Genomic DNA, 27,963 nt, shown 5'->3' with positions numbered 1-27,963 from the left:
CTACTAATTGGTTTAAGAGAAAATCTAAGGCATATTCAGGAAAAAAACACATCCAAACATTGTACAATTCTGGTGTTGTTGCTTTATTTTCCATTGATTCCAGTTTGAACGAGGAATGCTATACTGTATGTGCCACTAAAATCCTAACATCCACCCCAGGCTTTTTTTTCTTCAAGTGTAACGTGCAACCACAGACTATTACCATTACCATTACTTGTGATGAAGAGAGATATTTAGCACAGAGTGACCAGATCCACTTGTTTCACCACTGATCTAAATAATACTGTGATACACTGTCACACCATAACATTAAACCGATATCGGAGCAAGTGGATTGTTTCAACAATATGTACAATATCACAATGGATGGTCGATGTAAAAAATAAGAGGTTCACTTTTTGTAGCAAAATATCTGTATATTTTTTAAAAAAAGGGATCCGTTTTTTTTTTACTCAATGCAGTGTTTAAAAAGAAGAAAAAAGTCCTTTCCACGGTTCACGAACATCACGAGAGAAGCCAAGCAGGAGAAGTAGTGTGTGCTGACATACATTTATACACCGAGCGTCATGGATTACACTGAGCATTGTGAAACGTTGGTAAGTAGAAGATTGACCTCCATAGCACCAGTGACGGAGACAGTCCTCCATAGCACCAGTTGCCTGTCTTCTCTCATCGGCCTCTCATAAATGTCCATCCGCTTCTCTTTGCGAAAGGCGTTCGTTACTACAGCGGAATATTTAAAAAAGCAAAGTGCATCGTCGTGTGTGTCTCGAACCAGACGTAAACACTGCTCGTGGGAGAGTCCAAACACTACCAGTAGTCACACGTTCGTCCACACGTTAGTCGTTTTCTTTCTGTCCTTTCGCCTGCCACAGTCTCTGAAAAAAAAACTGTTCACAGAGCTATGTCCACTAGATAGGACTGCTCACTTCCAGTCTTTTATGCATTAGAGATTAATCAGTTCCAAGTGCAATTAATAAGAAAAAAAAACTAAACCTTTTTCAGTTTCTACTTTAAATTTTGGAATTAATTAGAGGTGCAGCTCCTCTAATTGTTTTTTTCCCTGTAATAATTGGACAAGGCCCGCCTTCTCAGCAGATGGTGGCCACTCGGAGCAGGTGAAGACTCTGTCTGTCAAAGCTGTTCCTCCTACTCCTTTGGACGGCATCGGCACGGCGATAAGGGTGACTGCGCAGGTCTGTACGGGCAAGACAGTGACAAGTCAATATCTCCAGCCTTGACCTAGTTTACAACGTCCAAAAGTCTGAGTCCATAACCAACTGTTTGGTTTTCATCAGCGATACAAACTAAATCTTTAATACCTTCTAATCGCTTCAGAAATAAGATCATGGATCTGCTTTGTTTTTAAATAACAATCACAACACAATCCAAACAGTTTTTGGATGTTGACTCGGATTTTGGACGTCGCTCTACGGGACACGTTTATAGTCACGATTCAGCACTAAGCATTCGTTCGCATGCGTGTCATGATGAATGAATGGGATGTCATGAACAGAAAATAGGGTTGATTCATGCAGGGAAAAAACGAACATCAAATCACATGCTCAAAATAATGCATATTGCGTACAAACATAAGGGGAAAAAACAAAAACAAACAAAAGAGGGCGATATGAAGAGGGATGGACAACATGAGAGTCATGAGCAAGAGAGAGAAAAAGAGAAAGAGAGTAAGAAAGAGAGAGAGAGAGAGAGAGAGAGAGAGAGAGAGAGAGAGGGAAAGCCACCTTTCTGAGGGAGAGAGTTTAATTTAATAATGGAAGTCCTCGGAGTGGGTGGGGTCACAGAAGAAGCGTGAGCCACGCTTGGCTGATCGTGCGGTAAAGGGGACGGTCTTCAGCACTGTGGCAAAACAACATCCAATCACAACACAGGACAAAAAACTACGAATGCTTTTTCGATGTGTCCCAACAATTAGATGGAACAGTTTTTGAGCGAGACTTAAATTATAAAAAATAATAATAATTTGCACAAATGTGCTTTTCAAACACCACTATTTACTGCTTATGGGAAGCGGTTAAGGAGTTCGACTGATCGAAAGGTTGTGAGTTCAAATCCCAGCACCACCAAGCAACCTCTCCTGGGCCCTTGAGCAAGGTCCTTAACCCTTATCTGCTCAGTTGTATGAATGAAATAATTGTAGGTCGCTCTGATTAAGAGTGTCTGCCGAATGCGATACATTGTTTTTACGACGGTTCAACTTTTCAATGATTTTACGATGACGACATCGATACAACTAAATTTTTTATTTTAATTTTCGCGTGCCATGCAAATCTAGCAGCGTGGCCGGCAAACTCCGCCCTCCTCTCACCATCAGCTGCCACTGATATATTTAATTTATAGTTTTTACAGTACAGTACTGTAAATTGCTCTGTATTGTAAATTATGTACTGTAATATGTTAAATTATGAACAAATTACAGTATATTACCATATAGTGATTACTTTTATAAATTGTGTGTATTTTCCATTGTTCTGTAAAAAGATTTTACATGCTGTTTTCTATTATAATCAAATGAAAACATAACCAAACCTCACCATTTTCTACCCAGATAGATCACCCCAATATAGGCCCACCCACCAGCTCTGCCATATCATACAACAATTTGGAAAGCACTATCTGCCCTCTTCTGAATACCCAATCTCATAAAATTAATTGGCTAGTGTCACTGTCTTTAGTCTTTATTTTAAAATCAAAATACCTCAGCAACAGGGTGAATGCTTTAGGTGCTGCTTTTAAAGGCCTGAATACACGATCTAAACTCTGTCCACAAAAGCTAGCTTTAAATGCTATAGATTAACGATTGGAACACGGCTATAAATAAGACTAACTGAATGGTTATGTTTTGGTTTCAGCTGAAGGAAACACGTACTTCCTTGTCCAGACGATCAGCTTCAGAATATCGAGCTGTTTCAAAAACTTGGCGTCTCCAGTTATTGGCGAACTCCAGCTATAATGAATTGTGATCTGCCAATAATGTTTTTTTTTTCCATGGTCACAGTAAGGTGGACATGGAGGTCATGGAAGACGTGATGTAATGTACTGGGAGAGGTTTTGGCTGTCAAATGTGGCTCAGTGAAACCCTTTACTTGTAAGAAAAAGGGTTGTCAAAACTTACAAAAATCACATTTCATATGCCACAGAGATTAAGTTGATTTATTGTGACTTTATCCAGCCTCATTCCCACTTAAACCCAGGATATGACTGGCATATGATTATTAATCTTCTTGGTAATTGTAAGCCTTTATTAAGTAAGTATTTGGATAGATGTTCACATTTGCCACAAAAGTCCCATTGCACAGGTTGGGATGTGTAACATGAATGACTTGGATGGAATCTCAAACACCTGAATTTCTATTCCTAACTCTCTCTCTCTCTCTACATTCTCAGAACCTGTCAATTTGCTCTTATGACACATAACATGTATTAACATGTAACTGTGCCATTTCAAATACTTGTAAGAAATTGTATACATTTTTAGGCCATTTACATTCATGATATTTCTCCTGTTATTGACTTTTTATTGATTTCAGGGATTCCTTCTGCTGTCCCTCCAGTGTAATGGCATGTCGTCTTATTCTGGTCAATTGCTCTATCAATGCTCTGGGGATTTTAGGTCTAAGTAGCAACGTTGCATTGTTTTTTGGGACTGGCTAAACTCCTAAAGTGGTTCATGTAATTGGATTTAAATTTTTCCATTATGTAAAATATGTCCTATAAAAATTTAGCTTGCACTTGCATTTTTATACACAGCATCATATGTGGATTTGGTTGTAAATAGGATCAGTGTATGCTGATCACATTCATCTGTACTAGAGACGCACCTGTAATAATGTCCTCGATGGCCCCGTCTTTGCCCTCGTAGACATGGCGGCTGTCCTTGCCCTGCCTCTTCCTTAGCTCGGATATCAGCTCCTGCTGCTGCCTTTTGCCTTTATGGGATGGAGACTAATGTGCGGGGGAAAAAAAGACAAACAATGCTTTAGAGATATTTCTTTAACATTCGAGTCCACTGTGTTGAATTGAGACTAATATAAGGTTGGGGAGTTTTAAAATCAACAACAATAAATAGATGAAGAGTTATTTATGATTTATTTTTAGGTCCTTTAATGTCTCCATCACTGGAAACTTGATGTGGATTGTTACCTGCTGATCCGCCTGCTCCTCCATCATGGCCTCCTGTTCCATAAGCTTCTCCATCATCAGCTGCTCTTGCTTTTTCCTTTGTTCATTCTCCTCATTTGCTTGCTGAGGAAGGAAAGATAAAAACACTATAAAGAAGATGTGGGTGTGCATTCACTCCGATGAATGAAACGCTATTTGAGGTATCTGGTCAATAAGAATCTCTAGACTTGAATCTCAGAAATATACAGTGCTAATCTGTAATTATAAATTTATTTTATGTATTTTTTTTTTTAATTTAATTTTATTCTTTTTTCCATCACGTCCTGTAATTTGAAAACTAAATATTAGCTTTTATTCATCTATATATAAAAAAAAAAGCTTAATATATTGCAATGATATTGATGACATTATTATTTATATAGGTATAGGTATTGATTATATATTCTGCATTAGGTCTCAAGAGAGCAGACATAAAAAAAAAAAAAGAATCCAGACTCACCCTGTAGGCCTTGACAAAGCGCACAAACACTGGAAAGAAGACGGAGGGGGGCATGGTTTTCGGGCTTTCGCCGAAATACTTCACAACTTCGTCAAAAGCATCCTGTACAAACGGACATGATGTCAACTGACTGTCACGTGTCCTCACTAATTACCTTCTGCCATTGTCATTACTGCCCTAATTTATTTCTCTAGGATTACATAATTAGTCCATCATGAGGACACATGTACACATCACAGTGCTTTCAAAATTCTCAAGTCTGATTGGTCTGAAGGTGTTGACTATATTACTGTTTCCATTTTATTTAGTATATAAAGGACTTGTATGGAGGACACAGTCAAAGTCAAATAATAAGCAGATTTAAAATGTCCTGTCATTGAACAAAACAAAAAACCTAAAGCTATTTTCCACCTTAGGAAAATATTTCTCTGACAATATGGATTTCTTGTATATCTGTATATACATACTATATGCACAAATGTTTATAAACAGCTGATCATTAAAGTCATATATGCTTTGTGAATATCCCATTTTAGCCTTCATTTGCTTTTATAATAAACTTCAATTTTCTGGGGAGATGTTCCACTAGATTTTGGAGTGTGCTTGTGGAGATTTGCGCTCATTCAGTCATAAAGGCGTTTGCAAAAACTCAGGTAATGATGTTGATTGAGGAGGCCTGGGATGCAGTTAGCATTCAAATTGATCCCAAAAGTGTTCAGTAGGGATAAAGTCAGAGCTCAATAGCAGGCCACTCAGGATCTTTCACTCCAACCCATGTAATCCATACCTTCATAGAACTGGTTTCATATTCAAGTGAAGGGAAAATTTTATCCTACACATCCAAAGACATCCTATACATTTGTGTGCTGAGGTAACAATTTAATAAAGAGACACGAGGCTGGAAAAGTCAAGTGCCCCAATCCTTTTGTCCACACAGTGGACATAATGTAATAATCTCATAATGTATGCGTTATTCCTTACTGTCCTCCGACTGAAATTTATATTCATTACACCAATTAAAACCATTTTTCACCATTTATTTATTACTATATTGTTCTATTTTCCTGTCACAAAAAATGTGCCTGGAATACCAGAAGTTCAGATATGTATCTCTGTGGACAAAAAATAGGCTTTAAAATGTCTTGGACATGTCCATATTAGATTAAACCAATCAATTCAAGAGCTGTTTTGTACCTGTGAGATCCTAGCATCATCCTGTAGTTTTTTCAACCGGGTCTCATTGTGGTGGATGAAGTCTTTGAGCAGCGAGTTGTGGCCGTGCATGCTGTATTCACGCCGAGTCAGATCCATCCCCCTCTGCAGCTCTTTCACGTCCAGAAGAACATTCTCCAGAGAGACTAACAAAAAGCAGAAATTAAATTTATTCAAGAACTACCAATCAAACAAAGAAATGCAATGACATGAAATGTGATGATTGCATAACAAGTCATTTGAATGGTATCTAGGTAAAGTTTTCAGATCTTTAAAACGCAATGAAGAGTCCTCAGTTATTACAACTCACTTTTCTGATTGTTTTATCTGTAGTTTTTCTACTTCTTAGTGTTTCATTATACTATTACACTATATGGACAAAAGTTTGTGGACACCTGACCATAAGATTTGTATGTGCTTTTTGAATGTCCCATTTCACATTTAGTTTCCATTTTCGTTTATAATAACCTCCACTCTTCATGGAAGCTGTTCCACTAGATTTTGGCGTGTTCTTCTGCAGATTTGGCCTCAAGGGTGCTAGTAAAATAAGGTACTGATGTAGGGTGAGGAGGCCTGGGGTGCAGCCAGCGTTTCCAGCTCAACCCAAATGTGTTCAGACCAGAGATTGTCCCATTTAAACCATATCTTAATGGAGGTTGCTTTGTGCACAGGGGCATTGTCATGCCGGAACAGGTTGGGGTCTTATAGTTGTAATGAAAAGAAAATGTAATGCTCCAACGTTGTGGTAACATTTTGGGGAAGAACCGCATATAGCTGGAAGTCATGTGTCCCAGTGATTTGTTCATATAGTGTATGTACAGAGGTGGTCCAATTCCATTTGTAATGGAGCTATAATGATGCACCATTCAAGAACAAATTTGCTTTCTTAAAAAACTCAAATGTTCTGATGTCCTCAAATTAACATGATGATGCTAAAAGGTTTATGAATTTGGTGCTAGCAAAAATAAATGAGACATCTTGCATTTTATTTATGTACTCATACCGGTATTTTGTCTAACAAATTTTGTCTTACCTGCAGCAGCTTTTTCTACATAGTGAAGTTCATTGTAGAACAAGCTCACAGCAGCATATTTCTCCCTCACCACATTAGCAATGTAGTGTAAAAGAGTCTGCTTCCTGTCTGTGGACTTCGTCTCCAGCAGCTGTAATAATAATAATAATAATAATAAAAAACACAACACAACAAAAAATTTTCACAAACTTCTAGATAAAGTTATATGGACAAACGTTTGTGGATACCTGACAATAAAATTCATTGGAACATTTTGACCATCCTATTCCACATTTAGCTCCCATTTGCTGTAATAATCTCCACTGTTCTGGGAAGATTTTGTAACGTGCTTATATATATATATATATATATATATATATATATATATATATATATATATATATATATATATATATATATATATATAGAGAGAGAGAGAGAGAGAGATAGATAGATAGATAGATAGATAGATAGATAGATAGATAGATAGATAGATAGATAGATAGATAGATAGATAGATAGATAGATAGATAGATAGATAGATGTAATTTATTAGTATAAACTCTGTTTTGTTACTCTGAACTTTCAAGCCACACACGAACTATCAAATTTTTTGCGAGATGAGTTCCAAATTAAAACTCGCAAACTATCGAGGTTGGGACAGTCAAGGTGTCAAGAAGTATCGAGGTTCCAATGTGTGTGTATATATATATATATATATATATATATATATATATATATATATATATATATATATATATATATATATACACACACACACATTGAGGATGTATCGCGGGACAGGAGTCATATATATTTTTTTATATCATAAATTTCAGTTACTGTCCACCACTGATATTAAGTACTGAGTAACCACTACCCACCCCCTACCTCTAGACTTATATTGCCTGCCCTTACCTTGAGGCTTAGTTCTTAGTTTAGCTGCTTGCATATACAATAAACTCTCTAAGCATCCCAAAAACAAAGCGTCTGATTAATTTTCTGCAGCATCAGATTGTAATCCAATCTAAATGTGTTATGCATATCGTATAACATAGAAACGCATTGTATTTGGTCATACTGTCACTATTACCTTATGCCTCAGCTTAGGAGCTCACATAAAAACACATTTTCTAAGCAGCCCAGAATATAAGACGTTAGTTTTAGTTGAGCCGTCGCTCTTTTGGGGTGCCAGAGATCCAGAGATGATTCAAAGGAAATAAACGCTGTATATGTAAAAGCACTCTTAAACTCGAAATATCTTTAAACTCACCAGATCTAAACTCTGAAGCTTGTAACCATACACAGCTCCTCTTTTACCGCTGTTCATGTAATTCCCCAGAGCCAGAATGATCTAAGAAAAAAAGAAAAAAAATTATATAATGAGTGGGATCGAGAATTGTAGAACATGAAGCTCTGTGCAAAAAAGTGCAGCTTACCTCAAGGATTTTCTTCAACTTCTGGGAGGATTTAATGGACACTGATGCAGCGATGATCGCATGAAGTTGCTGCGGAAATGAAAAGCATGTAGTTCTAGGTATCCATATCCATTCTAGTTTCACTTCAGAATACATTTCCTATAATCTACACATATTTTCTTTCATCTACATGCTCTGCATTCCTCCATTTATTTGTCTACTCATATCAAGATCTAGTGTAGTGTTTAATCATTGCATCCATACACTTATCTTTTACGTCCTTTCTCATACACTCTTTTCCCCATCTGTCTCTCCTCTGACGCAGATCCATCCCTCTATCCATTTCATCTATGTTCACTGTAGTGTTCATTCACAGTTTCTATGAAATTCAATCTATTTTATGAATGATGTGCATTTCCTCATGCACTAATGATCTAGCCATCATCATTCCAATCCATCCCTCAACTTTCCACTTATCTTCTAGTGTTTTTCCAGAGATGGGAAGTAGTAAAGTACAAATACTTTGTCACTTTACTTAAGTCGATTTTTCTTGTTATCATTACTATTTTCTACTTCTTACATTTTCAAACCAGACTCGTTTTTTTAGTTTTAATCTGTTTGGTGACATGATCAATATTTTTTCTTGTCATTGCGCACAATTTTCAGCCCATCAACCTATTTTTTGCGGGACGTTTTCAACCTACCACTTGTGTATCATTTCTTGGCCCTTACACACCACAGACGTAGGCTAGCCTACGAGACTAAGAACAAGCAAGGCAGAAGGCAACAAGAAGTATGGGGGTATCATCATCTTCGCTCTGCTTGTGTTCTATATGGTGGTTGTTCAGCCTGGATACATTTGTTAAATAACATTTTCAATTATTTTGTATTAATATATTAATATGATGTGAGGTCCAGTTACCAGTGTGATACTAGAAGTTAGTAGTAATGGCTACTTTTTAATTAAATACTGTACATGTCAGAGCCCAAACCTCTTTACTATAACTTGAGAGAAAAAGTATAGTCAGTACTTCAACTTTTACCTGAGTCTTTTATAAGATAAGTATCTGTAATTCTACTTCAATTAGGGAGGTGTTTACTTTTGGCATCTCTGGTTATTACACATATATTCCCACTTTATATCGGTCAGGTCTGTGGTGGATGTAGAGCTCTTCAGGAACATGAGGTAAAAATCTTACTAAAATGTTAAATCTAGTCTACCTACACGCTCCTTAATCACATCCCCCTGATTCAATCTTGCAGTTTTTTCTCTTTCCATGTATCTTCTATCTGTATTCCACGTAACCTTCAGCCCTCCTTATCTGTCTATCAATCTGTAGCTGTGTTTCACATTATAATGTCCATAGCCATTTTAATCATTGTTTCTACTGTTTTTAATGTACCATCCCATCTTCTCTCCATTCCTTCACTATGCAGAGCAGAATCATCACCCCCTATTTATCTCTTACCGGTGTAAGCATCTGCAGGCTGTCACTAATGTTGCCCATAAATGCCATGATGGTCATTCTCTGAGGCAGACGTTCGATCTTGCTGAACATCATCATAAAGCGGTCCTCGTCAGTCAGTTCCGCCAAGGGCCGTCGCTCCCTCTCATACTGCCGCAGCGTCTTCACCTCTGCTTCGGTGGGCATAAAGCGCATCAGACACTCTGCAAAGTCCACAGGCACGGTGCGCAGGTCGAACCTGAGAGACAATGAACAGGACGCATCATATCAGTCAAGTGGAATTATTATGAGAATGGAGAGTTTATATATTTAATGAGCATTTGCAATATAATATAAAACATATCCTGGGTTATTTAACATGTTTTTGTTAACTACATAATTCCATATGTCCATATATCTATATAAAGAAGCGTAGTGCAGTGGTGTATACGCACGACTGAATTGCTTTGCAGATCTCCTCAGGGCTCTTTCCTGCTTTGCGTAGAGTGATGGCCAGGTTCTTAGCCCTGTTGGCCTCCAGTAATGACACTTTATTCGGGCCTTTCTGTGGAGCCTTCTGCTTGCTCATGGTCATATCCACTGCAGGACCTTGGGCTTTGGTCTTAAACATGTCCTCAAACTCATCTACATTCAGGTCCTGTAAAATTCCAAACAAATAGAAGCATGACAAATGACCTATAATACACGTTTATGTATCTGGGCAACATATATATTAATAATAGATGTCTGGTGTATGAGACTGAGAATCACTGTTGTTTCTACATTGATAGGAAAACCAGAAAAAGAATACTGACTTTTGAGAAAAATGTCTTTACATGAACATTACTATAGCACATTACTATTTGAAGCTCACATACTAGCTTTTACTAATGTTCACAAATGACATGTAATGTGACATGCAGTGATGTACAGTGTAAAAATATAAAGTACAAAGTAAAGCCACCAAATCCTACTACTAGGTCATATCCAACATACACAATCTCATGGTTAAGAGCAACGAGAGGAAAACAATGCTGGAACTGATACACAAGTTGTTTTTATGTCCTAGAATTACATTTTCACTTTACTTAAACTAAGAGGCCAAAACCTGTCGAATGAACATTTTTTTTTTTTTGTACATAAATTTGGCGTGAAAGATCTTGAGTGACCTGGTATAGACCTCTGACCTCAACCTTAGACCTTTGTGTTGATTTGAAATGCTGAATTGACTCATAGCAAAACCACTGGCTAAAAGCTAAGGATATAAACACAGTGACTTACCAAAGTTGTGAACAACGAAGCGGCTAATATATGGCTTATTCCTGAGTTTTTCCCGGTTTCACAAACTTCAAGCCAAAAAACTGAGCTCCATAACATTAGACCAATGAAATTGCCAAACAGGTTCAGGTGAACCAATGAAACTCTTTATATTAAATCAGATGCGCTCCCACTGAATCGGGCCGCACCACATTATAAATATGGATGATGTTCCTCTGATGTTTGACCTGCCGCTCACTCGGACTGTCTACAGGAAATGCGAATCATTCGTCACGCTGAAAACAACCGGGCATGAAAAAACGCATTTCACCTGTGTTCTGAGCTGCACGGCATCGGGAGAAAAGCTTCACCGATGGTGATTTTTAAACGCACGACGATGCCAAAAGATAAACTCCCGAGAGAAATTGTTGTGAAATAAAGGAGGAAGACAGTGAACAATTACTTTCTTGGTAGGCTACTGTTTATATACAAGTGTACAGACACTGTCTTTCGTTAAAGTCTGTGTAAAGTTCATTAGTTTCAATGTAGACAATGTAGACGGCTTAAAGACAGGTGCGGCTTATTTATGTTCAAAATAAAAAACGTTGTAAAATTCAGTGGGTGCGGCTTATATTTGAGTGCGCTTAATAGTCCGGAAATTACGGTAATCTCTACACAGGAATTTACCTTGAAATAACTGATCTACATCAGTTACTGTTACTGTTAGCTACTGTTTCCATGCATCCACAATTAGAGCTGGTGTCCAGGCCTGTAATATTGTGCTGATTTAGGCTGACATGGCAAAGTCATGACCTAAAAAACTTTCTTTTCGGCTTCTCCCGTTAGGGGTCGCCACAGCGGATCCTCCGCACGTTTGATTTGGCACATGTTTTACGCTGGATGCCCTTCCTAACGCAACCCTCCCCAATTTATCCGGGCTTGGGACCGGCACTAAGAGTGGCTGGGGATGGTTCCCTGACCGGGAATCGAACCCGGGTCGCAGCGGTGGGAGCACTGCATCTTAACCACTAGACCACCAGGGGACCATGGCAAAGTCATGACCTAACATGTAATAAATAGATTCACTTCTGTGCATGGAGTTTGGTTGTAAGAGGACTCCCAGATGGCTTATTACCTCCAGAATCCTTTCATCGTCAATCTCGTTAAAGACGGTCCCATTGATCTGATTAGGTTTCAAGGCCACCCAGTTAAAGACCGGCATCCGGAACTTGGTCTTGATCGGCTTTTTAATCTTCACGGCTGGATTAGGGAAACAAGATGCGCATGTCATTATCAGGCAGTTTTAACTCGGTAATAACAATTCATTAATGCTTTATGCATGTATATACAGATATATACATTCACAAGCACGTCTGTATATACACAAAGCAGCTCAGGAATTGTTCAACAATTAATGATTGATGGGCACAAGAAAACAACACAGCAAAAATCAGCAAAAAATAGAGGAAACCTACAGAAGAGCTTGATTGGTCCATCTTTGATGGCAGGAAGAAAAAGAAAAGTAGATAAAAGCAGAAAGGTTTAGAGAGCGTAAAGCAAACAGGTAATTCAAGCAAGCAAAAAACAGAAAATCGCAGTGAAAATTAACAGGAATAAAATATTTTGCGAAGGAATCAATCAATTATAAAAACAAATAATTTGCCCATTTTTGGACTCAAATAAACAGATACATAGGCTTTACATATCTAAACCTATAGCACATACCTGTCAGGCCAGAGTTGAATATGACTGTGGGTGTGCCACAGCCGGGGAGGGGAGGGGCTACAGGGGGTGGAGGTGGGGGTAATGGGGTTGACATCTCCATGGCCTGCCCAATCAGAGGGGGTGGAGGAGGGGGTGGTGGAGGAGGGGGAGGTGGGGCAGTGATAGCTGATGGTCCGTTAGGTACTGCATGGAGGAAAAAAATTATATATTATAAACAAAGCCAAATTCTATAAGTTTACTGATGCCAAATAAAAATAAAAGCAACATGGCAACATACATTTTCAAAGATGAAATAATATTTGTTTCTATTCTATTAAAATTATATATAGTATGCAGTTTTACTTTCTTTCTACAAGGTAAAAAAAAAAAAATTCTAATATGTTTTACTCACAAGAGGAGTCAGTCAGGGGCGGTGGTGGAGGAGGTGGTGGTGGGGGTGGAGGCGGAGTGGCGATCCTTCTCAGGGTTCCAGTTTGTGAAGTAGAGGCATACGAGCAGCTGGCAACTGCGCCAGCCTGGATCATGGCATCGGGGCATGGTGACAGAGGCATGGGCTGAGGAGGTGAGGGAAGAGGGGATGTTTCTCCTTCACCATCTCCCTCTCCCCTCACCTGGATCTGCAGACTACCACGCCGCTCAAGCTCATGAATCTTCTTCTCTAGCCTGGACTGCTTTTGGATTGCTTCGTCCTTCTCACGCATCATACGCCGAAGAGAGTGTACTTGCGAGCTGGCATCCCTGTACACAGCCTGCATCATAAAAAATATACTTTATAAATATTTCATATTTCCGTTAATCAGATATAAGCCTTTGTGTCTTTTATCTACAACTGACAAAACCTTCTCTCCATGTTTTGGAAATAGACAACGATTTACTTCACATTCTCTTAAGGACAGGAGTGTGGACAAAAATGACAATGAAACATAAAGTAGAATCGTGATTACGAATATGAAATATTAAAACATTTGTTTAATTTCCGAAAAGAGCATAATTTTTTTTTACCTTGCTAGTTTTAGGTAAAATTTGAACTGTAATATAAATAATTAAATCATAATTTAATAATAATACTAATGACTAATTATATTGTATATATAGTAAATATAATAACTTGGTGTTATAAAAAAAAAAAAGCTTTTTTTTAAGGTCCTGTTCCACTTCCAGTAAACAAAAGAGCCCTGAAATGGTAAATTAACTCAGAACCAACCCAATTTTAAACATTCATAATCATATAAAAGTCCACCATCAGTGGTTTTATCTTCTGAATGATGATGTACTACAAACTTAATTTAATTGCCAAGATTCCTCTTAGAGCATGCCCTCACCCGTAGGGAGTCCAGCTCCTTGTTCTTCTGCATCAGCTGTTTTTCTAGCTCCACAATCTTAGACATGGCCTCATTCTCTGTGTCCAGCAGCTTATCCGTCATCTATGCACGGAGACAAAAAACAGATGCCAATAACGGGGTTAAAACCCTTCTCCTTGACAAAGGAAAGAGTCAGGTTTTAACTACAGATGCATACAAAAATGCATTATAACATTGTATTGATTTATTGTTTCATTGTCCTAATCTGGCGGCTCATCTCACACTCGTGCACCCAATTTGTATAACGTCTATTGAAGTGTGCGTCACATACACTCATTACGGTCGACGACTAGCTAGTGGCAGCCCTCCTCCAATTTGAATTTTTCCGACTTATATACAGTGCAACTTCGATACTCGCAGGGGTGTGTTCTATGATAACCGCGAGGTTTTGACTCTCCTTTCGATGGTTCCTTTTTCAAGAGGAATTGTACATGTACATGTACTGTAAATGCAACACAAATTGTGAATTCCTTGTCATAAATGTTTTATTTATGACGTTTTTTTATGTCATTTATTAGTACAAATTTACACGATTTACCCTTAGTCCGGTTCCAAATGAAAAGCCGTGAACTATCGAGGTTCAAGTGTATATTAAATACTTATATATAATACTTTATTGATCCCACAGGGAAATTGCCTGATTTTTTATCTAACACTTAAACCATCCAAGTTTGCTTTGTTAAAAAAACCTCTCAACGAAGTTGTAGGCTGATTTATTTTAGTAATCTTGTAATCTAGAGTACCAGTGTAGATTTATTAATTGCTAGAGACTCAAAGCACTTTTGTACATCGCTCTGGAAAAGGGCGTCTGCTAAATGCCGCAAATGTAAATGTTTTTTTTCACATGTCTCAGCAATGTAAGAAGCTGGAGAACTTCCGATCAGAAACCCAGTGCCTTTACCACTAAACCACCACTTCCCAAACTAAGCCACCACTTCCCCAATACAATAAAATTAAATATATGAAGACACAAACACAAGATCTCTTTCTTTCCCTGTCTGTTGATTCATGCAGCCTGTCACAGGTACTTAGGTACATAGTCTAATGATTTGTGCGTGTTGTTTTTGTTGTTGTTTGCTGCTGTATATATCGTGTTAAAAAAGTGTGAAGAATTTTTCCTACATGTGACAGACTCTCTTCCAGCTCCTCCACTCGTTCCAGTGCTGCGTTTTTGGTTTCGGCATCTTCCAACAATGTGCCCACATCGAACAGGTTGTCTAGATATGCCTGGATCTGCACCTGCAGCTTATCGCTCTCTGTGTGCTTCAGTCTCTACAAACACACACACACACACACACACACACACACACACACACACACACACACACACACACACACACACACACACACACAGAAAAGTAAAAAAAAAACGTGTTTGTTACTATTACATATTTTATCTAATGAATTCTCTGTTATACAGAGACAGAAATCAAATTTGACCATTACATATAAATAAATTATTATGTACAATATAAAAAATAGAAACGGTTCCTTATTTGTCTTAAAAGCAATATCAATATTGGGCGATATAACTCTGAAATAACATGTCGATTCCTCTATCCTTAATATATGTTCTTTGTAAGACGAAAAAATGTCTAATGAAATGAAATGAAAGTTGCTCACTTCCAGATAATCGTCCAGTGAAAGCTTGGTGAAGTCGTATTGAAGGTGAACTCGAAAGTTCATGTCTTCCACAGAGTGCACCACGATGTTGATGAACTGCATGCATGCCACCTACGGAGCAGTGGCGCGAATCATTAGTGGTGCAAATGCACACAGTAAGCCATTAGGACGAGAGTGTTCTTACATTAACCCACCATGAAATCGATATTGTTGTCTTCATTTTTAAAATCCTCCATTAGCTTCTCAAACCGCTGGGACTCCGAACAGACCTAAAAGACACAAACCGAGCTTAGATCAAACAACAAAGCTCATTAGCTGCTAATCGTGAACACAAAAACTCATTCAAACTTTGCTCCATTAATAAGTGGAGTTAAAAAGGAACTGAACTGATGTGAATCTAGTCAGCCACTTGAGTACCTCTTTAAAATGATCGAAGGCAGCCAGGATGATCTCATGCCCTCCTCTCACCAGACACACAGCAGCCAGCAGCTCCAGAACCAAAGCTTTGGTCCTAGCCAGTACATTGACACACACAAGCCAGCAATAATTAACTCCTTTCTAAATCAGGTATCAAGTATCATGCTGGAGAAAAACTACAGCATGTAAAACATCAGAGTAAACTCAGTCCAACCAATCAGCCTAGCAAGAGTTCTGCATGTCAGATATCCCTATTAGTTTATCCTCAGGTGATCTAAAGAAAGTCTCACCATTCCTGATCCCTCCAACAAAAATTCTGACCCATCATGGCAACGCCAGCTGAAAAGGTTGACCAACCTCATCTAGTGCAGTAGAAAATTTTACCAACTCCAACAGAAAGTTTGTCCAGTCATGCTCACTTAGACAGAAGGTTTGACCAACTATCCATTACACTTGACAAAATTTGATCAGTCATGTCTGATACAGGATAAAGCCTGATCAATCTCACCTTTTCCATCAACAGATTTGGCCGATCCCACCCATTCCAGCAGAATATTTGACAAATCCCACCCATCCCAGCAGAATATTTGACCAATCCCACCCATTCCAGAAGAAAATTTGACCAATCCCACCTATTCCAGCAGAATATTTGACCAATTCCACCCATTCCAGCAGAAGATTTGACCAATCCGACTCATTCCAACATAAAATTTGACCAATCCCACCCATTCCAGCAGAATATTTGACCAATCCCACCCATTCCAGCAAAATTTTTTGCAAATCCCACCCATTCCAGCAGAAGATTTGACCAATCCCACAAGAACGTTTGACCCAACTCGTCCATTGCAGCAGAAAGTTTGACCAATCCAAACTAATCCAGCAGAACATTTGACCGATCCCACTCATTCCAGCAAAAAACTGACCAATCCCACCCATTCCAGCAGAAAATATTACCAATCCCACCCTTTTTAGCTAAATTCTTTTGCCAATTCCACCCATTCCAGCAGAAAATTTGACCAATCCCACAAGAACGTTTGACCCACTTCGTCCATTGTGGCAGAAAGTTTGACCAATCCGAACTAATCCAGAAAATATATTTTGACCAATCTCACATGTTCCGGCAGATAATTTGACCAATCCCTCCTGTTCCAGCAGAGGCTTGACCAATGTCATCCATTGCAGCAAAAAGTTTAAACCAAACCCACCTATTCCAGCAGAACATTTGACCAATCCCACTTATTCCAGCAGAACTTTTTCCCAATCCCACCTATTCCAGCAGAAAGCATGACTAATATCATCCATTGCAGAACAATCCATCATATTCTAGTTGAAAGACCAATTCCAGCTGTTCTCTCAGAATTTAGATGAATCCTGCTTCCCTTTCAACCACATTGACCTTGAATTATACTGAAACTTAATAAATGACAGAGTAAAGTTGAGTTCACACATACAATACACTCCCATATCTGAGTCCATTTTTCACAATTATCCAGAGTGTATGAAGCATATTTCAATATACTTCCAATAAGTGACTATGGATATGGAACAAAGAGTAACATTTAAACTGTACAGTAAATTAAAAAAAAAAAAAAAAAAATATATATATATATATATATATATATATATATATATATATATATATATATATATATATATATATATATATATTCTATATATTCTGTGGTGTGAACCTAATTTACCTGAGATTTTTGATGTTGAGGCTCAGAGCAATTTCATTTACTGCATGTGGATGTGACATCACCATGTTAAAGCCATACTACAGGCAAAGAAATTGTGAGAGAAAAGTTTCAACTTCAAAAAATGTTTGACTTGTAAACAAAAATCTTGCCTTAATATTTCACAATTAGTGGGGTTTTTTTTATCTACATACCTGGTAGTTCATGATGGCTCGGAGACACATGACGCAGACGTGAACGTCATCCTTCTTACAAACAAGACGAGAATTTTTCAGCGTCCTACGACTGGGAAGCGTGTTAGACCTTAAAAAAAAACGATATCCGATTAAGTGTCTGAAGAAATCTAAGACATGTAATGTTCAATGGAGAACATAAGAATTACGGCGCGAACTTTGTCTATTTTTTTCTGAATGGTTTACCTTAAGGAGTGTCTTGTGGAGCGTTGTATACTGCTGCTGCTGACTGGCGAGGGCAGGTTGGTGTCGCCATGTAGATCTTCTATAGATCTGCTCCACGGTGTCTCCACAGATGCCTCTCCGCTGGCGCCCTCCGCTGCATCGCCATCGAAGCTAAAGAAGAGAAACAGTGACGGAAAAAAAATAACAATTAACACTTAACTTATGCTTATAGACGGAAGAGTGTGATTCAAGGAAAATGGAAATAAAAGACTCACGTAACGGCATATTGTGCAAAAGATAAATACTCCACCAGCACGTCCAAGCCTTGGTTCTCTTCGTTCAGAAACTCTCTCACCCACCTGAAAGCACAAGAAGACAAGACTTTACATCTCACTCTCCAATGCTTTATGTCAGTTCTACAAAATCTTAACCAATTAACATTTAATGTAGCTTTCTCAGAACAGTCAGGGGAAAAGCTATAACTTTATGTTTTGTGACATGACCTGGGAGGCTTTGTGGTTTGCTTGGAATGGAACAGCTAATTACAGCTGTTATACAATATAATACAAGTTTGTGGACATCACATAAACACAATATGGACAAAGTATTGGGACACCTGACTTTTCCAGCCATATGTTATTCTTCCTCAAACTGTTAGCACAAAGTTGGAGACGCACAATTGTATAGGATGTCTTTGAAGAGACTATAGTGGCACAGAACATTCCCTTCAGTTGAAATAGGAGACCAAAACTTGTTCCAGCCCCATGTCCGTGTGCATAAAGCCATGAAGATATGGTTTACATGGAATGGAGTGTAAGATGTTGACTGGCCTGCCATAGAGCTCTGAACACCTTTGGGATAAATTGGAATGCTGACTGCACCCCAGGCCTCCTCACCCATCAGCACCTGACTTTACTAACGCCCTTGTGGCTGAAGGAACCCAAATCTCGACAAGCACACTCCAATAATGAGTCTTCTCAGTTAAGTGGAAATGATTATGACAGCAAATTAGGACTAAATGTGAAATAGGATGTTCAAAAAACATCTTCTGACCCAACTAAGACCCATAAGGTATTAGTGTGGGGTTGAGAATTAATCGAGTTCCTCCACACCTATCTAGCAAGGCCATATTTTCATGGACCATGCTTTGTGCACAGGTGCACTGTCATTCTGCTTGGGCCTGTTAGTATCTGTAAAGGGATATTATAATGCTACAGTATACATAATAACCCTTCAATACTGTGCCTCCAACTTTGTGGCATCAATTTGGTGGAACATATGTGAGTGCGATGGTCAGGTGTCTCCATGTAGTAAAACTTGTCTAAAGCATTAAACGTGACTTTAAGCCGATTAAATTTATTACATTTCAGACTTTAAATTATTAAACAAATGTTTGTCATTGTTGTCTGATGCAGTTCAAGAAGAATTAAACATGCCTCTGGGAAATAATAAGCTTCAGGTTAGCAACTCTGTTGCATCACGTCGCCTCGTTCTTGGATAAATTTTCAGAATGGCACATATGAGTGGTTTACTCCATATCTATCATGAGTCATATTTTGTGACTGTCTATTTAATAAGGTTATAGAACTTATAGGTCTGATCGTCTGTGTCGACCTGTGACTTACCCGATATGATTGGTTCGGAGTGAAATTTCCAGTTCGCGGAGCACCTGGGTGGATTCCTGCACTCTCCTCCTGAATTTCTGCAGAAAACCACCATTATTTTCATCTATATCAAGCATCACCCAAACATATACAGTGAGGTTTTTACATTTTTCGGATACAAGTTTCTACTGAGTATGTGGGCGGCTTCACATCCGTTACTTACACATAATAAATGACCTGAATAATGCATGAGCTGTGCACCAAGCAGAGCACACATGCTGCACACATATTCACTAGGATTTAGAGGAAAAAAATTATCTTGTACACATAGTAAAAGTAGTTTTTATTAGTAACTATAGAATATAACACCATGCTCAGAATCACCAATATAGTGCTCAGAATCCTTAATATAGTAATGATAAATTCAGTGGATTCCTGAGGTAAAATTATTAAACTGACACATGCTCAGCATTAAAGAACAGCAAAAACACTGCAGTTCTGCATAGTGCCATTTACTTCTTTTTTTTTTTTTTTTTTACTAGGAGAAAAATAATCTTGGATTTCGGTCCTGGACAGTATTTTCTTGCAAGATCCCACCTCATGCAAGGGACATAATTATACCGAAGGCCAACAAAAGTTTACCCATGATATACTTTGTGAACATTTATGCTTAAGACATAAATACACAACAAAAACCTGGAATGCCACTTGAAACCAATATTAAATACCTAAATGTGCCTATTCATGAATGTATAAATAAAAGAACAATCTAAAATAATAAAATAATGATTTAACATGACTGCCAACTTGTCAGCTTATCCTTCAAACCATCGGCACATGTTTTATACAGAAGAGTTTACAAATAACAGGCAATTTGTGGTGGATGAAGTGCTATTTTATAATAAGTGCAATTTGGTACACGAATTTTTGAATATGAGAAAACTTGGGAATATAGGTGTATTGATTGTGACTTGACTGTGTGTGTGTGTGTGTGTGTGTGTGTGTGTGTGTGTGTGTGTGTGTGTGTGTGTGTGTGTGTGTGTGTGTGCGTGTGTGTGTGTGTGCGTCTGTGTGTGTGTGACTGCATAAGTATAGCTTGCTGGATATGGCTGGTATAAATGGCAACAGTGATTAACATCAGCATACTGCACAGTGTCACAATGTTGTTGAAGCAGCAGGGTTACTGCTTCAGGCATAAATGAGGCTTTAAACCCACCTTTCTTGTGACAGCAGGGTCCAGAAATCCTCTTAGCTTCTGGATATATGTATGAGGAGGATTTTTCACCTGAAACCTCTCCTGTTAAATACATATAGGCAATATGGAATTATTACATTACACTTATTACAGTATAAAACATCCATAAAATGTATTACATTCAAAGCTCACACTCAATATTGCCCCCAAAACACATGCAGATGTAAATATCAGAAAAATCTACACTGAAATTTTCTGATACATTTCATTCTGATGTCAAACCAAAATCCTCAGTGTAAAGCAAAGCCAAAAATATAGATCTTACAGTTTTAATACTTTTAGAGAGGACTATAATAATTGACACGTCATAGTAATTGTTATGGTATTTTAGTGACCGTAATTCTGCCATTCAACGTGTGCTGTGTATTTTTATTCAGATTAATTCTACCGTTTTTATCTGATTAGTGATGCGACTAGGAAGTTGAATTCGAGTTATTAGATGCGGCAATTAAAAAGGCATGCATGTGATACTGTAAAAAAAAAAAATCTATATATAAAGTAATACTACTGATAACATTTTTTAGTTTAATTTATCTATTCTAAATATATCAATAAGCAGTAGGTTTCATCTTTATCTACATTCATCTTTGATGTTGCTACTGGACTTTCAAACTCTACTGTAACATTACCCGTGGCAACATCCTCCAATTTTTTTCCTTCTTTCCAGCATCATCCAGTAGGTCTCACGAGAGAAATACGATCATGCATTATTAATACCTTATTCGCACAGTCACCACAGCAAACACATCCACATAAAGAAGAAGAGTCGATGCTCTCGCTGGCTCACATTAGTGTAACCATGGCAACATCACATGCGTATGCAAATGCAGTGGGTGTGTATGATTTCCTAGCGTGTGTGGGGAAGTGTGGGAATTCGGAGAGAAGTACAAATACAAAGACTCACATCTAAGGCACAATATACTGCATAAATATTAGAGTTCCTATGCCAGTTCTTCCATACTTCTCTAATTCTCTCAGCTTCCATATTTTGCTTTGTCGCCATTTAAATCCGAATCATACGTTTTATTTCATACATCGTACATTTTACAATGATTTCACAGGAATGTTCTGTATGTGGTGTATCAGCAAATTCATACACCTTCTGTTTCATCATTGTAATCGAATCAGTACGATATAATATGATCAACAAACTCGCAGATGGTGGATTCAGTTAAAGTGCATTATTATTTTATATAGTTATTGCAGTATTTTCTTTATTTTTTAGGGAATTTAGTTGTTAAGTGCATATGTATTGAAACTTTTTTAATAATCGACCCGGTAGTGTGATGATACACCATGCTAATAATTCTACTACTAACAGTATAAATAGAAGAAGAAGTATTTATACACACCAATCAGGCAACCCTTATGGCCACCGTTCAGCCATAACATTTTGACCACCTGCCCAATATTATGTTGGTCCCCCTTTTCTGCCCAAACAGTTCTGACCCGTCGAGCATTAACAGCATTGACTTCTTCAGCAATTTGAGCTACAGGATCTCATCTGTTGGATCAGACCACACGGGCCAGCTTTCGACTCACCACGTGCATCAATGAGCCTCGGCTGCTAGTGACCCTGTCGCCGGTTCACCACTGTTCCTTCAATTCAGTTCATTTTTATTTTTATAGCGCTTTTAACAATGAACATGAAAATGAATATGTTCTTTATAAGTAAGTTTGTCCCTGATGAACAAGCTGGTGGCGACTGTGGCAGGGAAAAAGATGACATAAGAGATGGCATAAGGAAGAAACCTTGAGAGGAACCAGACTCAAGAGGGAACCCATTCTCATCTGGGTTGCACCGAATGTCCAATTATTGCAGATATACGCTGTTGCGGGGTACAGTGATGGTGATCCGAAGCAAACTGTAGTCCTGAGTCAATGTGGCAGACTGTTGACATTTACTGCAGTTCAAATCCATCCTCAAAGCTCCCCTTCTTACTACGGAGTTTAACGGAACTATCCAAGGCGTTGATGAGAAACGTCCCCAGCTGCACAGAGTGGCCTCCTTCCTTCCTTGGACCACTTCTGACTAGTCGGAGCTCCGCATGTGGAGCATCTCTCCCGTCAATTATATTTTAGATATATACAAATATTCATTGTTTTTTTTATATTTATATGAAATATCATGTCATAATATTGAATGGTTCTATTTACCTAGAAGGGCAAGGCAAAAGGTCGAAATGTCAAGCCTTCTTCCCAATGAGAGCAGTTTTTAAATGTATTTTAGTGCTTGTACAGTAAAGGATTTTGCTCCACCCCTAGTGAGTTCGGGTGCCAACATATCCGAGAGCTTTACATTTCCAAGGCTCTTAAAAGATCATTTTGACAGCTTATTGTGATCAACTCTTTCCAGCAAGCTCTGACAGACAGGCATTAGTGCTTTCACTGTGATGTTTATTAAGCTGAGGGTGTCAACCCATGTCACTCACCTGATCGCAGATGAGCTCCCACTTCTTCTCGTTATCGTACTGCCGCAGTAGCCTCACCTTGTCCGGTGGAAGGTTCATGGAATTCTGAAAGATATGGAAACTGTCATCAATCAAGCCACGTAATTGTTTTAGTCATGCTTTGACTGGACATTGTGATCATGCCAAGATTTACTCCCACTTATTGAATTAGTCCAGATGGATTGCTCCGATTTGGATTACTTGCGACTAAACACCTGGGAATCTCAAACATATGGCAGGACCTTATGTAAGGGAAAAAAATACGATAAGACTATAATCAATGATGGAGTGGTGTGTGTTGCAGACAGGCAGAGTTATTGACAATGAGCTGGAATTGATTATTGTTCTCTAACACCACATTGTTATTTGCCAGCCATTTTTTTTTTTTTTTACAAATATTGCCATTTTGTTTTTCTTTTGACAAACTTTTTTTTTTTGTCTATTTATAGCTGCATTTAGTGTCATGGAAGGTTTCTAAAACAGGATCCCGTTGTCAATTAGGTTATACCAGCTATTAACTACACTGACCAGATATAACATCATAGCCACCAATCAGGCATAACATTATGACCACCTGTTTAACATTGTGTTGGTCCCCCTTTTGCTGCTAAAACAGTCCTGACCTGTCTAGCATTAACTTCAGCAATTTGAGCTCCTCTGTTGGATCGGACCACATCATTCATCAATGGGCCTTGACCAATCAGGACTGTTACTTCCTTGGAACACTTTTAAAAAATACTGACAACTGCAGACTGGAAACACCCCACAAGAGCTGCAGTTTTGGAGATGCTCCAACCCAGTCGTCTAGACATCACAATTTGGCCCTTGTCAAACTCGCTGAAATCCTTACCCATTTTTCCTGCTTCTACACATCAAGTTTGAGAACAAAATGTTTACTTGATGTCCAATATATCCCACCCACTAACAAGAGATAATCAGTGTTATTCAATCACCAGTCATAATGTTATAATTTTATGCCAGGTTTGTGGTAATAAACCACAAACTCTTCGTCCTGAAAACTTCCCTGTACAAACGAACTTTCTGTAACACGTTTAACATTGGCTGAGCCTGAAAACTCCTTCCAAAATACTTCAACTTCTCCCCACAGAAAGCTTCACCATATCAATGATGAACTATACTGTAGGTATTTATTAAAAAATGATATTATTTATATGAAAGATTTTTTAAGAATAAATCCCAACCCCCAACCTACACCTAACTTTCATTATTATTATTATAAATCTAATATTACACCCTAGTATTTTTTTGACATACACTATAGGGACAACAATTTGTAGACACTTGACCATAAGGTTCTATTGTGGTTTAGTAAAGATTTCTGCTTGTGGAGATTTGTGCTTTTTTAGCCACAAATTAATCAGTAAAGTCAGATACTGATGTAGGGTTTGAGAAAGCCTGGGGTGCACACAGTGATCCAGTTCATCCCAAAGCTGTCCAATAGGGTTAAAGCCCATATCTTCATAGAGCTGGCTTTGTGCAGAGCACTGCCATGCTGGAACAGGTTTGGGTCTCCTAGTTCAAGTGAAGGGAACATTTAATTCAACCACATCCAAAGACAATTGAGTGCCTCCAACTTTATGATAACAGTTTGAAGAAGAACCACATTTGATCATATTGTGCATCTAGCATTCATTTTGTTCCTGACTATTGTATTACATGTGCTCAGAATAGAAAATGTGTGTAATTGTTGATATGGTTGAAAAAAAAGACAAGTCTCCAGTGTCAGTATTTACTAACAGTCTATGGCAATGCTGACTTTAAGCTGTCTAGAAAGAGAAAGTCCTCAAGAGATAGGACCTATTGGTTAAAGCCACTTAAAGGAATAAATCATTTGAGAGTGGGATGCTATTGGAAAATAATAGGTATTGATCTGGCCATACTATCATATCAATTATAACAGCAAACCCTATCACTCTTTCTATATTACCTAATGTATTCGCTGTAATGACTAAGAAGTGATAAAGGTGAGAGCACATGGTGTTAGAAAGTCAGCTGTTGTGTAGTCGCACTGTTTTGCCATGACACATCTAGGACATCGAATAACATGCGCACATCCACCTACAGTAGGCTCCGTAGTCATACATGCCTCATCTTAAGCAAAGGGGACGCACAATGAGTTCTGAATCTAAGCACAGATGTATTCCGACTCTCTTGGGACCAAGAGGCAGTCACTCAGATGATTAAACAACTAATTGCTGAATACAGAACAACTGGGCTTCTTGTTATTTAAACGAGGGTTCCAGGAACCCATCTTAGTGGGGTAGAATTTGTGATGCAAAGTAGCAGAATCGAGGTGGTGATTTGCATTCCCTCCATTTTGTCTGTCTCTTGGGCTACACCCTCCAAAAAAACCCAAAAACATTTTACACACACTGAAATTGTACGTCTGAGGTGTGAGTCTGGATCCTGCAAGCTTTGATTTTCAACACGGATCACACGGCACGTGCCAAATTTTGTTATGCTAATCGGATCAGACGTCTGCACCGATCAGGACAGGACTTTAAAAAAAAATGTTTTTATGGTTGAACATGAATTTAAAAAAGTGAATAGTGGCTCTGTGTGCTTTTTGGTGTAGTGCATGAGATCAAAATCTGTTTAGTAGTCAAGGATATATATTTCCATGGATTATAGCTAGAGGCACAACCAATACCAGTTTATAAAGTAGTAATAAAGTTTAAAGTAGTTTGCAATTTTCGATGGTGTTTTTTCGAGGGGTGTGGCTTAAGTTTTTGAATATTACATGATATTTTACATACATTACATAATAATTAACTTTTGATTTCTGCATGATATTTTGACTGCAGTTTTTATGTTCTTTGAACATATTACCAGTTATAGGGTTTACACTCTATTTTGCTGGTGTTTCTATACATTTTCAATCTCTGGAATATACAGAATCCTTTTATGTATATTTGTGTAATGAGTTTTCTATGGAAAGCTGAGTATTAGTAAAAAATAATATGATGGGTTGATTGACCACGTCAGTGATTTTGCAGGTGTTTTTATGCTTCTGGATCTTTGTAATATATCTGAAAATAAAATAAATGTTTTGTCACCCTGTCTGCACACTCACCATCCCTTTGTTTGCCATAGTCTATGCTTAAAACGGATCAAACTTCTGTAGTTTTTGTAATATTGCTTTTTAAATGTAATGTTCACGTTGCTGTTATATTCTGAAATACTCATGGTTATTATTCGGGTCATATATTTTTGTGCTAGCATTCTATTTACACTATATATAAAATAAATGGGGGGTGCGGTGTACAGTTTTAGATGTACATTTCTCTTTTTTAATGCAAATCTATTGCATTTTTTTGCCCACTGTTGCAAAAAATATATGATGGGTCCAGTGACTGGTGCACCAGCATTTATGTATAGTATATCAACAATTACAACATGTCTCTCTCTGCTTTCTAATTGGTAAATCATATCATATCCATTACAATCCACATGGACGTGCACACAGGTGACTGGGTTCAGCATATGGAATGGGGATTTGGGGTTATTTTCATTTTGCATGGTTTAGGGAGAACATGCACATGTCCTAGCTATTGTGCAGACACCAACATCATGAGATCCAGGCAGCCTCCAACACAATAGACGCGCGCGGGGGTACGTGTGTGTGTGTGTGTGTGTGTGTGTGCTTTCACGAGCGATCTGGCCAAATGGGGAGGGGACGGGGGTCTGCCGTCTTGAAATCCCACTGTGCAATTAGTGTGAGATATATTTTTTCCAGTGTCTCTCTAGAGTAATACATGCAGACCTTACCAGGGCTATGGAGAACCTCTCCTCGAGCTCGATGGGGTCAGGCATGGGCAGCTTGGGGGGCTTGTTTCTCGCCCTGAAGTCTGTGAGCTGCGCGTCCACGCTCTCTGCGTTGCCCATGTTTTTGTTTCTCTGGTTGGTAAGGATGAGGAGGATGACGATGATGATGATGATGATGATGGATTCCAAGTCGATTAACCAGTTGCTTTTTTCCCCCCTTTTCAAACAAAGAACAATACAGTATTCAAACAGGCGAAAATCCTAGATCTTTGCCCTCCTCCCACGTTTCCATCGATGGATCAAGAGACGCGCTGCATCCGCTACATTGTTAATCCGTGCGCTTTGGTAGCCCGTCTCCAGAGCTCGGCCTCCAGGAGCATCCTCATGGCATCTAAAGCATCGCGCGCAGACACGGGCACCGTCTCGACGGGTAAAGATGGTGCGTTCTATCCCCCGTGAAACGCAGCGTTGTCCGTTACAGACATGGCTCAAGCCCCCATATAAATAAGTTGCTCTCCCGTTAAAACCTGCGATCCCGAATAGAAACACACGGGGTCCGGGAGGATTCAGCCCCCCGACACAATGAATCCTTTCAGCACGAGAAACCCCGCTGAGGCGTGACAAGAGGCGAGTGGGTGGTGATGGGGGCGTGGTCGGGGCG

General features: G+C 38.6%; 1 protein-coding gene across 4 annotated transcripts; it reads right to left on the bottom strand.

Moving 5' to 3' along the window:
• Positions 1–59: 59 nt before the first annotated feature.
• fmnl2b (formin-like 2b) lies at positions 60–27,935 on the bottom strand. Of its 4 annotated transcripts, XM_083559714.1 has the most exons (28): positions 27,306–27,935; positions 23,499–23,582; positions 21,028–21,108; positions 19,833–19,909; positions 18,483–18,566; positions 18,229–18,378; positions 18,004–18,112; positions 17,813–17,889; positions 16,113–16,206; positions 15,890–15,964; positions 15,696–15,806; positions 15,195–15,344; positions 14,034–14,135; positions 13,103–13,460; positions 12,712–12,894; positions 12,462–12,482; positions 12,122–12,246; positions 10,185–10,387; positions 9,754–9,988; positions 8,306–8,374; positions 8,140–8,220; positions 6,888–7,017; positions 5,837–6,000; positions 4,643–4,744; positions 4,165–4,266; positions 3,843–3,966; positions 1,746–1,860; positions 60–1,198 (listed from the first exon to the last, which is right to left on the bottom strand). In XM_083559714.1, the coding sequence occupies exons 1-27, from the start codon at positions 27,420–27,422 to the stop codon at positions 1,769–1,771; spliced, it is 3,300 nt and encodes a 1,099-aa protein (XP_083415840.1). In that variant the 5' UTR covers positions 27,423–27,935; the 3' UTR covers positions 60–1,198; positions 1,746–1,768. The 4 variants fall into 4 exon arrangements, with proteins under 4 accessions (XP_083415840.1, XP_083415839.1, XP_083415842.1 ...); XM_083559713.1 differs by lacking the exon at positions 1,746–1,860; XM_083559716.1 differs by lacking the exon at positions 12,462–12,482 and having other exon boundaries at positions 27,306–27,911.
• Between the last annotated feature and the right edge of the window lie 28 nt (positions 27,936–27,963).

Source organism: Silurus aristotelis (assembly GCF_946808225.1).
Source record: "Silurus aristotelis genome assembly, chromosome: 2".
NCBI lineage: Eukaryota > Metazoa > Chordata > Actinopteri > Siluriformes > Siluridae > Silurus > Silurus aristotelis.
This window is presented reverse-complemented; position numbering and strand designations above follow the sequence as displayed.